Raw genomic sequence first — 16,904 nt, forward strand, 5'->3', positions numbered from 1 at the left:
ATTTAAACCAATAAAGCTTTAATTTTCATCCCATGATTATTATTTAATCTAGAACAATTTCTAATTAATATTTTATATTATATATATACCAATTAAATAATTAAATAACGACACAAAATTAATACAGAATGATTAATAGATAAAATCACACTTTAAAACATACAATATTTTTAAAAAACAGACCTGCAATAAAAATATAAAATGGTACAACTTTTAATAAATAAACAAAATACACGTGATAAGCAGTGGATTAAGTTAAAATAAAAATATAATATAATATTTTATAAGATTAAAAAGCCACCGTTAAAATAAAAACAATTTTCATCATATTCATAGACTATCTTATTTTAATTAATTTACATACGGTCATAAGCGTTTGTCATGTGAGCACCATTGGAGGATGTTAACCACACCCAAATCGTTTAGAAAAACACATTACATTACATTACGTAGTTTTAAAATTAATATATATTAATTAATAAAAGTGAAAATTAGAAATAGAAAAATAATATTGTATGAATTGTTAGTTGAATATAATGTAAGTGGTCGGGTGGGTTTTCAGATCTGGTGGAATGAAATCAAAGTCTACTGTAAACATAAATCATAAATGGTTAGGCAGTCGGCACAAGTACTTAATCAATCAGCTGGTTAGTTCACATTGCACGCCATCACCATCTTTAAGAAACCCTTTAACTCCAACTACATTATCATCATATCGATCCACTGCTAGATCTGGATCTTGATCTATTTGTCTGTGTATGTAATTTCATACCATACGATACGATGGATCATCGGCTCATTCTAGCAGCAGCATTGTCTCTCATTTGTACTCTTGTGGCCTCAGATGTTTCAAATCACAAATACAATCACCGAGACTCTGTTCCTCTCTTTGCCAACAAGGTCGGTCCATTCCAGAATCCAAGGTATGTATTTACTGCTTTAACCAACTTATTATTATTACTATCATACATGTACATACCTTTGGTTGGGATTTTTACAACCATGTATATGACTGACCACAGATACTATATTGGTTTACCTTTTATGCAATTTCTACTTTCTATACTTGATATAATGTTCACATGTAGTCAGTTGACTTTATATGATGATCTTGTTGCTAATCAATTGCCTATATTTTATCTCAGTGAAACATATCGCTATTTTGATCTTCCATTCTGCTTGCCAGGTTAGATAACTTCATGCTCCTTTACACCCATTTATTTAAGAATCTGTTGATTTTCGTTCAAATCATGAAACCACTTTAAAGTTGCTTAAAGTGTACCTTAAACGCCTAAAACATATTTATCCAAACAATCAGAATATTGTGATATAATACCTGACATTTGTAATCAAATTTGACACACTAATCGTCTATGAAAAAGACAATAATGGACAAAGGTATATTATAAACGCGTAAAACATTCTAGAGGTTGCAATTTCGACCCATCCACTTAAGAGTGTTTTTTTGGTTAAAACGGATAAAATCATGAAACCGGTTTAAAGTCGCTTAACGTGTATCTTAAACGCCTTAAATGTTCTAAAGCTTATTAATTCCAACAATCAGAACATTGTTGTAATAATAATATGTAACATTTGTAATCATATTTGACACACGGATTGTAAACAGGCGATTTGAAAGAGAAAAAGGAAGCACTCGGAGAAGTGTTAAACGGAGACCGTTTGGTCAGTGCTCCATACAAGCTTGATTTCTTGGTTGATAAAGATTCAGAGTCGGTTTGCTCCAAAAAACTCTCAAAGGAAGAAGTTGGAAAGTTCCGGAAGGCCATTTCAAAGGACTACTACTTTCAAATGTACTTTGATGACTTGCCTCTATGGGGTTTCATAGGGAAATATGATGCAAGTGAACAAAAATACTATCTTTTTAAGCATTTGCAGTTTGAGGTACTTTACAACAAGAACCATGTTATTGAGGTTAATGTCCAAACGGATCCTACTGCTCTTGTGGATATCACTGAAGACAAGGAAGTCGACGTTGACTTTATGTACACCGTTAGATGGAAGGAAACCAAGATTCCTTTTAAAAAGAGGATGGATAAGTACTCACAAAATTCTTCACTACCGCATCACTTGGAAATACATTGGTTCTCCATTATTAATTCTTGTGTCACTGTGCTTCTTTTGACTGGTTTCCTTGCCACGATTCTCATGCGCGTTCTCAAAAATGATTTTGTCAGGTAACATTCTCTTTTCTCTTACTATCTCTCTCTCTACACACACATTGTCAAGGGAGGGTTTATTGTTGAACACAGTTTTTTGCAAGAACAGGAAGAACAAAATAAAGCATTCATTTTTTCAAAAGTTTTTAAAAATATAAGAAAATGTTGAAATGCAATGTTTATTTTCCTCTCCTGATTCCTGAATATTAAAAAAGAAGGTGAACATTTTTGTTTATTTATAAAACCTACACATGTGTAGGTAGGTAAAAATTTAGAATTAAAAACTATATGAAAAGTTAGTTTAATGATTTTTTATGTACATAAATACAAATTTGTATGTTAGAAGTAAATGTTTTGAAGAATATGAACCATTGATAAAAAAAGTCAAAACAATTTAGGTTTATTCCTTTTGTTGTTGCAAGAATTTAGTGTTCAGTAATGAATCACACCCTGTATATACATATTATTATGCATATATGTGTATTCTTGTTTGACAATTTGGTTTTATATACACATAGATATGCTCATGATGAAGAAGAAGCTGAGGATCAAGAAGAAAGCGGATGGAAATACATACACGGTGATGTCTTCAGATACCCACAACACAAGTCTTTATTTGCTGCTGCTCTTGGTTCCGGGACCCAGTTATTTGCCCTGTAAGTTTCTTTGATTATTATTTTAAAGTCATAGTTTCAATACCATTCCCTTTTGACACATCTATATTTCACCATGCAGCACAATCTTTATCTTCATACTTGCATTAGTTGGTGTCTTTTATCCATATAACCGAGGCGCTCTTTTTACCGCATTGGTTGTTATATACGCGCTAACATCTGGAATTGCTGGTTGCACTGCATCCTCTTTTTATTGCCAACTTGAAGGAACCAATTGGGTGTGCATATTATTATTATCTTAATCTCATTTTGATTCCAGTTTTAATTTTACTTGTTCACATTTCAACTTGTTGCGGTCTGCAGGTGAGGAATTTGATATTAACCGGAGGGTTGTTTTGTGGGCCCCTTTTCATAACCTTTTGCTTCCTAAACACGGTTGCAATCGGTTACAGTGCAACTGCAGCATTGCCATTTGGAACAATAGTAATAATAGGCTTAATATGGGGGCTGGTGACATCACCATTGCTGGTGTTAGGAGGGATTGCAGGAAAGAATAGTAAAGCCGAGTTTCAAGCCCCGTGTCGGACCACTAAATATCCACGAGAGGTCCCACCGTTGCCATGGTACCGTGGGACCCTCCCTCAAATGGCGATGGCGGGCTTTCTTCCGTTTAGTGCCATCTATATTGAACTTTATTACATTTTTGCCAGTGTGTGGGGTCACAGAATCTATACCATATACAGCATCTTGTTCATTGTCTTTATAATTCTGGTTATTGTCACTGCTTTTATTACCATAGCTTTGACTTACTTTCAACTTGCTGCTGAAGATCATCAATGGTGGTGGCGGTAAAGTATTTATTTATTTATGGGTTAATAACATAAAAAACACCATACACAAAAAAAAGTCTTGTGACTTAAGTTTGATATATTAAAGTCCCTCGGCTTGTAAAAAATACAAGAAAAAGTCAATAAATTATTGTTATATGTTTTCAGCTATTCAGTTTTTTTGTATATTAAAGTCCCTTAACTTGTTCAAATGCAGGTACTTTTAATCTTTTATAAATAATGATTGTATAATTTTCTTTTTGCAAAAATGTTGGATGTCACTTTATCAAGATTTAAATAATTTAAGAGTTAACAAGCTAAATTTAAAAAGATTTACAAGTAGATACGTTTTAGAAAAGTTTAGGGAGTTTAATAAGCAAAAATTAATTTAGTGATTTATTTATTTATTATTATTATTATTTTTTTTTGTATTTTTTACAAGTTGGGGACATTAAATATATCTTAATTCATGAAAAATTGGATATTTTTTATGATATTAATCGTTATTTATTTGTTTGTTTTGTGGTTATTAGTATAAAACTATGAGGCTGAGTTATGATTTACAAATGTTTTACAGGTCTTTTGTTTGTGGTGGTTCAACGGGGCTGTTTATCTATGTGTATTGCTTGTATTACTACTATGGGCGTTCGGATATGACAGGTTTTATGCAGACCTCGTTTTTCTTTGGTTACATGGCATGCGTTTGCTATGCTTTCTTTCTCATGCTCGGGACTATTGGTTTCCGTGCTGCTCTCTTTTTTGTTCGACATATATACCGTTCTATCAAGTGTGAGTAAAACAACAAGCTCTTACAATCTGTACTAGGAGAGGGGACTTCATTTTTTCTTTATTTACGAAAATTTATATCATATATTATTAGACATTATTTTCAACAATTTGCCATTCATTGTGGTTGAGTTGAGTCTCCATTGTAGTATCGCTTGTTTGTAGCCATTGCCTGTTGTATCACTATGACATTCTGTTTTGCTCAATTATATACTTCGCCCCCGCATAGGCGGAAATGGCTCAGTCACAAAAGCACAGAAGACTCAGTTGAGACCAAAAGAAAGAACACATTAATAAAATAAATAAAAGGTTTAAGATATGCATAGGAAATTAATCTACTAGACATATATCATACGAAAAGCCTAGTATAACTAGAAATTAAAATCACCCAACTGATGTCAGAATTTTAAAAAACCTTAAGGGCATGCTCGTTTCACGGAATGGAATGGAATTGGAATTAGAATTAGAATTGAAATTTGCATAGGATTTGGAATTTGAAGGAATTGGATTTGGAATCTGAACGGGAATTGAAATCTAATTACATTCTTAATGTGTTCGTTTGATAAATGAATAAAAATCAAGTTTTTTTTTAACAAAGATAACGGCGAAAACATTTTAGCTTTTTTAGATTTTTTGTTTATATTTTGCGTTATGATTTTTTTATTATTTTTTTATGAGTTTTCGGTTAAGATCAAAAACCCATCAAAAAAATACTCAAAATAACAATAATAAATTTATAACTCAAAATATAAATTAAAAACAAAAAAAGAAAAAAAACTATAAAAATGTTTTATTTGTTGTCCTCGTTAAAAAAAACAAAAAAACTTGAGAAAATATTCTAATGAATTTCCTTGAATTACTCCACATTTTGGAAGGATTTTGAATCCTTTACTTTAAAAGAATTTGAAAGAATTGAATTACAATTCCAATTTTTTGAACCGAACACACCAAAATGATATTAAGATTCCAATTCCAACTAAACGAACACGTCATGTCATGAGATTTTAATTCTAATTCCTTTGAATTCTCACGAATTCTGTGAAACAAACACGCCCTAAAAGTTATCTGATTAAAAATAGATGTAATATGGCTAGTTGTAAACACATGGATCATGTCACATTGTCACTAGAAAGCCTAAATAAATAATTAACATAGCATTGTATGTGTAGAGGAACAAAACCACCAAACTTACTCTACAATCTATAGAGCATAGCATATGTGTAGAGGTGCACAACCAAACCGAATCAGAAATCGATCTAGAAATCGGTTTGGATGAAACCAATACGAATCTGATCTGATCTATCGGTTTGAGTATATATATACTTTGAATCCAATTTTGAAACTAGTTTTGAAAACACGGGTTATATAATAAGTTGGACCCAGTTTGAAATTGGTTCCAATCTAATCCGGTATGGTGTTCTGTTAGAAACCGGTTTTTAAACCAATCTAGTTTACATGAAGAACCATAAGATTGGAGTCACTGGAGTACATGGGATGCGAGTTGGGGTTGACTTTATTTGACTTAATCTAAACGATCAGGTTTGGGTCCAAAATTGGATGGTAACTCTTTGGTATAATACAAAACAACCAAATCGGTATTTTTAAAAGAGTTCGCTTTTGCCTCAATACGATACATATCTATAACTAGTCATTAAAAAATAAATTAAAAAAAAAAAGAAACAAAGTGTGTTATAGTAGATTTTTTTTTCTTAACAATGTGTTATTAATTAGGTGGTGATAATTTTCTTCCAACACACGTTTGAAATAAAACCTGTTTATGATCAGTTTCGGTCCAGGTTGAAATTGGTTTCTTGACCAGGTTATGATCGGTTTTGGTTTGGGTTTGACCGGTTTTGGCCGATTTCGGTTCGGTTAACCAGTTTTGGTGGAGAAAATTACAAACCAGTTTCGAACTTACGGTTGCAATCGGTTCCAAACCAGTTTCTACATAATCGGTTTCAAACCGGTTTGGTTTTGGTTCGATTAACATGTTTATTTTCCCACCTCTACCTCACGTGTTGCGCTAGACTAAATTGGTATATATATATTGCGTTGTGACCGTACCGCGAATCGGTATTGGATAGTTCGTTATGACAACAACGTGTACTAAACCCAAAAAATAAAATATTAAACACTTAAAATAGTATTGATACTCGTATAGTTAATGAATAAAAAAAAGGAAAAAGGAAAAAGGAAAAAGAAAAACATATTTAAGCCCATATGTATTTGGTAGTTAGTTGACACAAATTTGGTCGACATCAGTTAAGATCGTGATGATACCAGAAGTAGATTCAAAATATAAATTTGTCAACGTCAAAATACTAAAAATTAACATATTAAAAAACTAAAGTACAAATTTAATTTAGAAATTCGAAACGTTTTATAAAACAACTGAAAAAACAAAAGTAAACCAAAATTAAAGAAGCAAGTAATTAACAGAATGATGCTGCCCCATTTAAAATTTTCGATCACGCTACCATGCCGGAATTATCGCAGGTGACATTTAAAAATTGTTGTAGTGCGATGATGATCGGTTAAAAAAAATTAGTGCATCAATTAATTAACGAATCCATAGGTTTCACGATTCAAAAAATGTATTCAATCCGTTGAAGTTAAAAATGGATTTTAAAGTACCTCTCGAGTGCAACTAAATATACGATCGAATAAAAAAAATACAAGTCAAATTAAATGGATTCAAGATACATTTAATGATACTTGAGAATTATATTATGTATATAGCAGAACAAGATAACACAGTTACAAAACCATGATAATGGTGTTAATTTCAATTCCTGTGCCATAAGACATGCATACAAACTCTATAGTCACCAAAACATAATACACTAGTTTATATACCCGTGTGACACACGGGTTGAAAAAAAATAATTTTTATAGCATATTAATAAATGTAATCTATGAAGCATAGTGCTAAACTAAACCATCTTCAGTGGTCTTAAACTTTTTGCTCGGCTTGAATTTGGTTAGCCCATAACAATTCGATCCTATCTTAAATAGCATTTCCTGAATACATGACATAGCTTAGCCCCACTCTAACCTTTAATGAAAACTGAATAAAAACGTCGCATACATGTAAAAGTGTCACTTCAAAAATTATGAAGTGTGTGCTTGCCCACCTCCTTAACCTCCATAATTATAGAATTGATATGCCCTCAAGAACATCATTCAAACATATAAAGCATATCTGAAACACAAGATTCTGATATATAAAGTACAGTGAATTAACCTAAGCATCACAATCAGATGAAAACACAAGATTTTCATTTATGAATTAATCTCGCCACCTATAGATAAGCTTCTTTGAGAATCTAGTTTTTAACATCTTTAAGCTTCGTATTCAAATTAGATAGTAAAATTAGAAACTTCAATACATAATTCGAATTATATACTGGAGCGCATCAGTTCTACCATCAATCTGCACACTAACAAAATGTAAAAGTACACAGTGCACTGAATATGAGAATAATAGATTGTCACTAACTACTAACTTCTGGCAACATAGAACCAACCAGGCTCCAATTATCATACAGAAAAGCTTGCTTATCAAACAGAATGATCAAGAAAACAAACGAAAAAGATTATCAAATAGAAAAGCATAATGTTGCACCTTCCAACAGAAAAGATTTCATGATTGCATATTGAAAATCTGGATTTTAACATCATTAAGCTTCGTATTGAAACCGAACGACTTCGATTGACTTTTCTGTTTGTGATTAGTTTAAATTTTTCAAAATTTGGACTATGCTAAAAATGAATAAACTTATCACAAAAAGTACTACAAATAATGGATGATAATAAACATATATGATATAATATATGCGACAAAACAAAATAATAATAATAATAATAATAATAATAATATTAATATTAATAATAACAATAATAAAACATTTTCACCTTTAGCAAGCAAGATGTGATGAAATAAACCATTACATATTCTTATAAGAATTCTATTATAGATAAGCATATAATGTACACGCAACATTGCAAACTTGAAGGATACCTTATTATTGTCCTCGACTTTTATAAAAGCTTGTGACTGGATATTAATATCTTTAACAGACATCAGGGGCTTTGGGTTTAAGCCCTTTGCCGAAACTGCTATCTAGAAAACAAAACTCAGAAAACAATTCAATATACATTGTACACCAACATACATGATAAACTGTATCATTGATCCACAATTCTATTTCTATCCAAATAAAAACCAAAAAAATAAACCCGTGAATACAGGCATTTCATCAAGCAACTTATGGGGACAACCAAAATCATGAAAATCAATGCATCAAATTAAATGTAATTCCAAACATAACACAAAGAAACTGAACTAACAAAAAGTACCTCCTTATAAGACATATTCTTGACCTGAACGAACGAACATCACCGCCAATGAAACTAATAACAACCATCAAACAAACTTCCGGGCAGTTAAAGTTGAGATAAATATAGAACCCACCATTTTGATTCCTGCAAAATTAAACAACTTGTAAGAATCCACTCACAAAACAAATGAAACCACAGTAGAAAATGAAACAATAGACAGTCAAAATTAGGCACAAATTGGGTGATCTTTGGAAGAATATACAGATATATATATATGAGCCATATGTATATACATATTGATTGAATCAAGTAAGAATGAAAAATACCTGGGTGATATTCTGAAACCCCATATATAAAATGGCTTTCATCGTTGGTTCAAATAGATATACATAGAAGTTGATACGAAGATGAAGAAATCGTAGTTATAAAGAACATGTTAATGTGTGACGGAAGAGTGAAGGAGCAGAAGAAAGCAAAATCGTAAATTAGGGTTTCAAATATCAAAGGTATGTTGTTAAAGAAAAATACATCATACCTCTGAAAGCTTCATTTGAAATTTGAATCTTCTTAAGCTTTCAGATGAAGCTTTGAGATTGGGAAGCGATGGACAAGGTCTTCACTGAACACGTTAGCAAATTGAACATGGTGCTTCCACGTTACCAAATTAAACCTGGGAGCGACATTTGGCAGAACCTATCTTCTTTTATTATATAGTAAGATAGTTACCCGATCAAATGCGGTGGAACATGCCGGGGTGCAACGATTGCTCATAAGCGCATGACACTATTTAAAGCGACAATATTTAACAAACTCATTTCATTTCACAACATCGAAAATGTCACATAACCAAATATTCATAACTCAAATACAACAAAATATAACAAAATATAGCAAATAAATATTGTTTATTTTTGCTAATATCCTAACGGTATTTGTGACGTTTTCTTCACCGAACTCCATAATCAACCTAGATGCAAACCTGTAACATTTCATCAAATAAAGTTTACCAACACAAATGTTGGTGAGCAATTCATAAGTTTGAACAATAGATATATAGTATGAAAAGCCACAAAACTAGTATACAAAACCATAAATAATAGCTATAAACTTGGATAAATAGTTATCGCTAACAAGTTAGCGACACCCAACTATAAGGGGTTGCCAAATAGTTTAGGATTTTATAGTTATCGTTAATTGCATTATGTTAACGACACCTTGCCATGAGGGGTTGCCAAATGGTCTAGGATTTATAGTTCCACCATCCAAAAGCGATAAACACATAGTCAAATAAGCATAGAACACCAAATCGAGCAATTATTCAAGTAAGGTATACAACAACGTTTGTGGTTTAAGACCCGAGTATAAAACATTTAGTTTAGATAAGTTGAAATGTCACCCCCAAAATAAAAGATAGAAAACGGGGTATGAAGTTACTCACGTTCAAGTAATAAACTTGAAAGATTGATTATTTGGAGATTTGCCGGAACGACGAGTTTAACGTATGAAGCCTAAATAAAAGAAAGTCTTGGATTTAGAAAGGTTGTCTTGAAGATCTTTAAATAAAATAATTGTTGCAAAAACTAATCAATTAAAGTTCAAGGTTTAAAATGTAACTATTTAAGAATTTATAATAATAACCCTTTTAAAAAATGTAAGTTTGCTCAAAACCGGGTTAAAGTATCTAACCTTAATATTTACTTAACCAATGTTAAGTAATAAGGTGGGGAAAATGCTAAAATGCAAGTTCCATTAGGCTAAAGATACTAAAACGGGTTTTTAACGAGTGTTCGGGTTGTCGGTTCGGGTCTTGACAAATGGTCGAACCCAAAGTCAACTTTCCAAAATATTAATTTTTATGAGATAACTCATTAAAACATACTAACACTTAACCAAGTATGTAGATCTATTGTTTAGAACTAACAAAGCACGTTAAGCGAGTGTTCAGTTTTGTCGGTCCAAACTATGTTATGAGATCAAGTTGGATCCAACTATTCCAAGTACTTAAGAAAATAATTAAAATCAGTTTGTAAACTATTTTTTTAAAGAAATATACAAGTCTTGATAGCTAAAAACACACTTGTGTGTCTTAAGCGAGTAAAAGTCGGTATAGTTCGGTTTGGTTCGGTCTCCATCTCACAAATAGTTCATAGATGGTTTCTACATGCCCAAATATCATAGAACTTGTATATTGGTTTATAAATGAAGAAAACTTAAATTTTACAACAAAAAAAGTTAACTACAAGTCTTTTAAGCAAAAGTTTCGGTTTAGTTCGGTTTCCATTTCCCAACGAGTTCATAGATGGATTCCGTATGCTTAATATCAAAGAACTTGTAAAAATGATTTTTGAAACTCAAATCTAGCAATAAACATGTTTAAACAACTATTTTAACAAAACTAGTAAACAAAAGTTCGGTTTCTGGTTTGGACTAGTTTCGGTTAAACCGAGGTTAGTCTTATACAAACCCACACCATGGAACTTGTAAATAAGATGTACAAACTAAAGGGTTAGAAGTTAGTCATAAGTGATATGTATAATAAGTTATGTGTGTGTAAATATATATCAAGAACACGAAGTCCTCCATAAAGCCTTGTCTTATGACATTCGAAACTTAACCAACCAAAGTCGGTGAAGTAACAAATAAAGGAAACAAGGGGCGTGTATTATATATATGTTGTACCACCATATTCAAGAGTTAGTAATGTTAGATGAACAAGTTAGAATGAAAGACTATAGTTAGTTTGACTTGAGAAGTCAAAACTTCAAGAATACATAAGAAATACAACCTTGAATCTATGGAGTTTTGAGAGAGTTTTTGGAGATGTAGCAAGAGTAAAATGAAGAAGATGGGTGTGTATATATAGGGAAGGAGTGAAGGGTTGGGTATAAAGATTCTTTTATGGTTTGCATAAAAATGGGTATGTTTAAATGGTCAAACAATGCATAATATAAAAAAACAATATTTTATATATTTTAAGTGACAAGATCCAATATTTTATATATTTGAAATGTTCGGGTTACAAACGGGTCGGGTTTACATAACAAAAGTGACCCGAAATTGACGAATGTCACAGTATTCCCTACTTTAGGAAATTTCGTCCCGAAATTAAGATGAAGACGACGATGCAAACAAATGTGGATACTTCTCTTTCATTGCGTCTTCTCGCTCCCAAGTAAACTCCGCGCCACGCCGTGATTCCCAACGAACTTTTACTAACCGAATACGACTACGCTTGGTTTTCTTCTCGTTGCGATCCATAATCTCAACGGGTCGTTCAACCATAATCATAGACTCATCAACATGAACTTCATCGAGGGGTATATGAAGATTACCCTCGGCTAGGCACTTTTTGAGATTCGAAACATGAAATGCCGGATGAACACCGGCAAGTTCTTGCGGTAGTTCAAGTCGATACGCTACTTTCCCAACACGCTCAAGAATTTTAAAAGGACCAACGAAACGAGGAGCTAGTTTACCCTTCTTTCCAAAACGGACTACCCCCTTCCAAGGAGATACTTTTAGAAGGACAAGATCGTCAACATTAAATTCGATCGGTTTTCGCCGTTTGTCGGCGTAACTCTTTTGACGATTTCTAGCGGTTAGGAGGTTTTTACGGATTTGATCAATGACGTCGGTGGCTTCTTGGACCATTTCGGGTCCAGTGATTTGAGCTTCACCGATTTCGTTCCAACAAATCGGGGAACGACATTTACGACCGTAAAGAGCTTGAAAAGGAGCCGCATCAATGCTAGAGTTGTAGCTATTGTTGTAGGAGAACTCGATGAACGGAAGATGGGAATCCCAATTCCCACCGAAATCAAGAACACATGCTCGTAGCATATCCTCGAGTGTTTGGATTGTACGTTCGGATTGACCGTCCGTTTGAGGATGATAAGCGGTGCTAAGATCGAGACGTGTTCCCAAAGCTTCTTGAAGTGAACGCCAAAAATGAGAGGTAAAACGGGCATCGTGGTCGGAGATGATAGACAATGGCAAACCGTGTCGGCACATGATTTCCCGAACATAGATTTGAGCAAGCTGCTCGACAGAATACTTCTCGCGGATCGGAATGAAATGAGCAGATTTGGTTAATCGATCGATGATCACCCAAATGCTATCGTTGCCTTTTTGGGTTTTGGGTAATTTGGTGATAAAGTCCATAGCAATGTCTTCCCATTTCCAAACGGGAATCGGTGGTTGCTCGAGTAGACCAAAAGGTCTTTGATGTTCGGCTTTGACTTTCGAGCAAGTAAGACATTTAGATACAAACAACGCTACGTCCTTTTTCATACCCGGCCACCAAAAGGTAGCACGAAGATCGAAGTACATCTTATCCGCACCGGGACGAACGGAATAGTGCGAGTTATGAGCTTCGTCGAGAATACAAGTACGAAGGTCATCGCGATCGGGAACCCACAAACGATTGAGAAAATATAAAAGACCATCGGGTTTGGTTTCGAGTTGAAGTTCGGCTCCACATGATATTTTGTCATACATGTTACCTTCTTCAACGGATGTGCGTTGAGCTTGAAAAATACGAATTTGAAGATCGGTTTGAACAATGACGCTTAGAAGCAGAACGGATTTAACATTAACCTTTCGACTTAGGGCGTCGGCGACAACATTCGCTTTACCGGGGTGGTAGCTAATCTCGCAATCGTAATCACTAAGTAATTCGACCCATCGTCGTTGTCTCATGCTGAGATCTTTTTGGTCAAAAATGTGTTGAAGGCTTTTATGATCGGTAAAAACCACACATTTTGTTCCATAAAAGTAATGTCTTCATATTTTGAGAGCGAAAACGACGGCACCAAGTTCGAGATCGTGAGTCGTATAGTTCTTCTCGTTGACCTTAAGTTGCCTTGATGCGTATGCGATGACTTGACCTCGTTGCATGAGAACACAACCAAGTCCTTGATGGGATGCATCACAAAATACAACAAAATCGTCGTTTCCATCTGGAAGAGTTAGAATAGGAGCATTGCAAAGCATGTCCTTGAGAGTACAAAAGGCTTCCTCTTGCTTCGAACCCCAATCGAAGGGTTGTCCCTTATGGGTGAGAGAGGTAAGAGGCAAAGAGATCTTGGAAAAATTCCGAATGAAACGCCGATAATATCCGGCCAAACCGAGGAAGGATCGAATTTCCGTGGGAGTCGTTGGAGTTTTCCAATCCTTAACAGCCTCAATTTTAGCAGGATCAACATGAATACCTTTGTCGTTTACGATATGTCCCAAAAATTGAACTTTCTCGAGCCAAAATTCACATTTGGAGAATTTGGCATAGAGTTATTCGTTTCTAAGGAGCTCGAGAATGGAACGCAAATGATGTTCATGTTCGGCTTTGGAATTAGAGAAGATAAGGATGTCATCAATAAAGACAATAACGAATTTATCAAGGAATGGTTTACAAACGCGGTTCATGAGGTCCATAAACACCGCGGGTGCATTTGTTAACCCGAAGAGCATAACCAAAAATTCGAAATGTCCATATCGAGTACGGAAAACGGTTTTTGGAATGTCTTCTTCGCGAACACGCAATTGATGATAACCCGATCGAAGATCAATTTTGGAGAAACAAGTTGCGCCTTGAAGTTGGTCGAATAAGTCGTCGATACGTGGCAATGGATAACGATTTTTAATAGTAAGTTTGTTGAGTTCTCGATAATCGATGCACATACGAAACGAACCATCCTTCTTTTTCACGAAGAGAACAGGAGCGCCCCAAGGAGAAGAGCTTGGACGAATGAAGCCTTTATCGGAAAGTTCTTCGAGTTGGTTTGATAGTTCTTGCATTTCCGACGGGGCTAGACGATAAGGAGCCTTGGCCACGGGCATCGCGCCGGGCACAAGATCGATTTGGAATTCAATCGGACGAACGGGAGGAAGACCGGTAACATCATCGGGAAAGACATCAAGGAAATCACGAATAATAGGAATATCTTGGATCTTCCTTTCCTTTTTGTCTTTTGTCACCGAGATAGCTAAAAACGGAACATACTTTTGGCGTAAGTACTTTTGCGATTGAGCACACGACATGAGATTTATCCTTCGAGACGTTGTGTTTCCAAAGACCTTAAGAACCTTGCCGTTGACAAGCGGAATGCGAATGAATTTATCAAAACAAACGACTTCGGCACGGTGCAAAGACAACCAATCCATGCCTACTATGACATCGAAGCTACCCATTTGCATCGGGATGAGATCGATGGTGAATTTATGCTTAGAAAGAATAAGAGAGCAATCACGGACGACGGAATTGATGGTAATAGCATTGCCATTGGCGACTTCAACAGAGAACGGTCGGGAAAGCTTAGTTCGAGGCATCGCAAGTTTTGACTCAAATTTCAAAGAAATAAAACTTCTATCGGCACCGGTATCAAATAAAATAGAAGCCAAATGATAGTTCACCAAAAACATACCGTTCACAACATCGTTTGCCACTTGAGATTGATTTGCATTCATCATAAACGCCCGCCCTTGATTACCATGGTTGACTTGATGTGCTTGTTGTGGAGGTGGAGGTGGAGGTGGTGCTTGGATTGTTTGGATGGGTTGGATGAGTGGTGCATTGAGTTGGGGAATTTGGGGTTGGTAAGTTTGAACTTGGTAAGCTTGTGTTTGGTAGTATGGTATGGTTACGGTTTAAGCTTGGTTGGCAAAAGCTAAACGTGGGCAATTTTGGTGGAAATGGTTGAGATCACCACAATTAAAGCAAGCTCGGGGTTGTTGGGGTTGGTTTGATGGGTATGGTGCATAGCGGTTTTGGGCATTTTGGGGAAAGTTTCTCGGTTGGGTTGGTGGGTTAGGTTGGCTGGGTTGGTTTCGTTGGGTGGATCGGCATGTGTTGGGGAAGTGACCAAATCAGTTACAAATTGTACAATGGCGACACGGCGAGTTCGTTGGGTGGTGAAGTTGGCAAGTGTTACATAGTGGGGAGTTACCAATATAAGGTTTTCGGTTTTGGGGAAGAGTTTGGGCTTGTTGTGGTGGTTGAGGTTGGGTGACGGTAAAGTTTTGGTAATTAGTCTTGGGTTTCTTGTTGTTGTTGTTGTTTTGTCGGGAGGAGTTGGAGTAGTTTATAGCTTGTGGTGCGGGTTCAATCTTGGCTTGGGGAGCGGGCTCGGTTTTGGCTTTCTCGATTGTTTTCTTGAGGGTTAGGGTACCCTCCTTCACGTGATTTTCCGATAGCCAACCGGCTAACGTGATGGCTTCCTCAAGGTTCGCGGGTTTGCTACTCATGACTGAGTACCGGATTTTCATTGGTAAACCCCCAATATATTTGTCAATTTCACGTTCGGTTGGGGTGACAAAGTGAGGTACAAGAACGCTTAGCTCGTGGAAACGGAGCGAGTAAGCGGCGTTATCACGACCTTCTTGTTTTAGGTCCCAAAATTCTACCTAAAGCTTTTGGAGCTCGTGTTTAGGACAGAATTTCTTCTTCATCAGCGCCTTGAGCTCGGCCCATGGAAGAGCCATGGCCACATCCGTACCTTGGAGGTGCATGACACTACCCCACCATGTTTGGGCGGTTCCCCTAAACATGCTTGAAGCGAAGTTTGTCTTTTTCGCTTCAGGGCATTCGCTGTGTAAAAACACATTCTCCACATATTCGAACCACTGCAACAACGTAGTCGCACAGTTGGTTCCATAGAATTCGGACGGGTTGGCACTAGTAAATTGTTTAAGTAGGTAGGATGCGGGTTTGGGCTCAATAGGTGCAACAACGGGTGCGGGTTGGTTTGCTTGTATTTGGGTTATTAGTTCGGGAATCACAGCGGCCATTTGCTTGGCGATGATGGCGGCCATACGTCGAGTGGAGTTCTTGCGCGGTTGGCGTCTTAGCAGAGGCATGTTAAAAAGTTATAAAGAAAATGGGATAAGTTTTTGGGTAAAAAGGAAATGAATATAAAGGTGTATAAAATAAAATAAGATTTCGATTTTTGATTTGTGAATCCTAGAGTTAGTATGGAGAAGATGTTAGTGTTAGATAAAATATAAAATTTTGTTTATAAATAACAAAACCGAAAACAATAGTAAATGGTTTTTTTTTTTTTTTGAGAATTTAAAGCTTAAAAATTTGAGATTTTGAGATTTATAGAGTTGGAAAAATCGTGCATGAACCACCATGACTTGATATTCCAACACTAAAAAGTTTTATA

General features: G+C 35.2%; 1 protein-coding gene across 1 annotated transcript; it reads left to right on the top strand.

Annotated features, from left to right (window-relative positions):
- Positions 1 to 712: 712 nt before the first annotated feature.
- Positions 713 to 4,532, top strand: LOC143599758 (transmembrane 9 superfamily member 2-like). The gene is made up of 7 exons (XM_077077642.1): positions 713 to 923; positions 1,146 to 1,186; positions 1,628 to 2,195; positions 2,696 to 2,833; positions 2,913 to 3,069; positions 3,155 to 3,639; positions 4,196 to 4,532. The coding sequence occupies exons 1-7, from the start codon at positions 784 to 786 to the stop codon at positions 4,413 to 4,415; spliced, it is 1,749 nt and encodes a 582-aa protein (XP_076933757.1). The 5' UTR covers positions 713 to 783; the 3' UTR covers positions 4,416 to 4,532.
- Positions 4,533 to 16,904: the final 12,372 nt, after the last annotated feature.

Source organism: Bidens hawaiensis, unplaced genomic scaffold (assembly GCF_021521415.1).
Source record: "Bidens hawaiensis isolate Kalapana, Puna unplaced genomic scaffold, B.hawaiensis_p1.1 tig00001920_1, whole genome shotgun sequence".
Lineage (NCBI taxonomy): Eukaryota > Viridiplantae > Streptophyta > Magnoliopsida > Asterales > Asteraceae > Bidens > Bidens hawaiensis.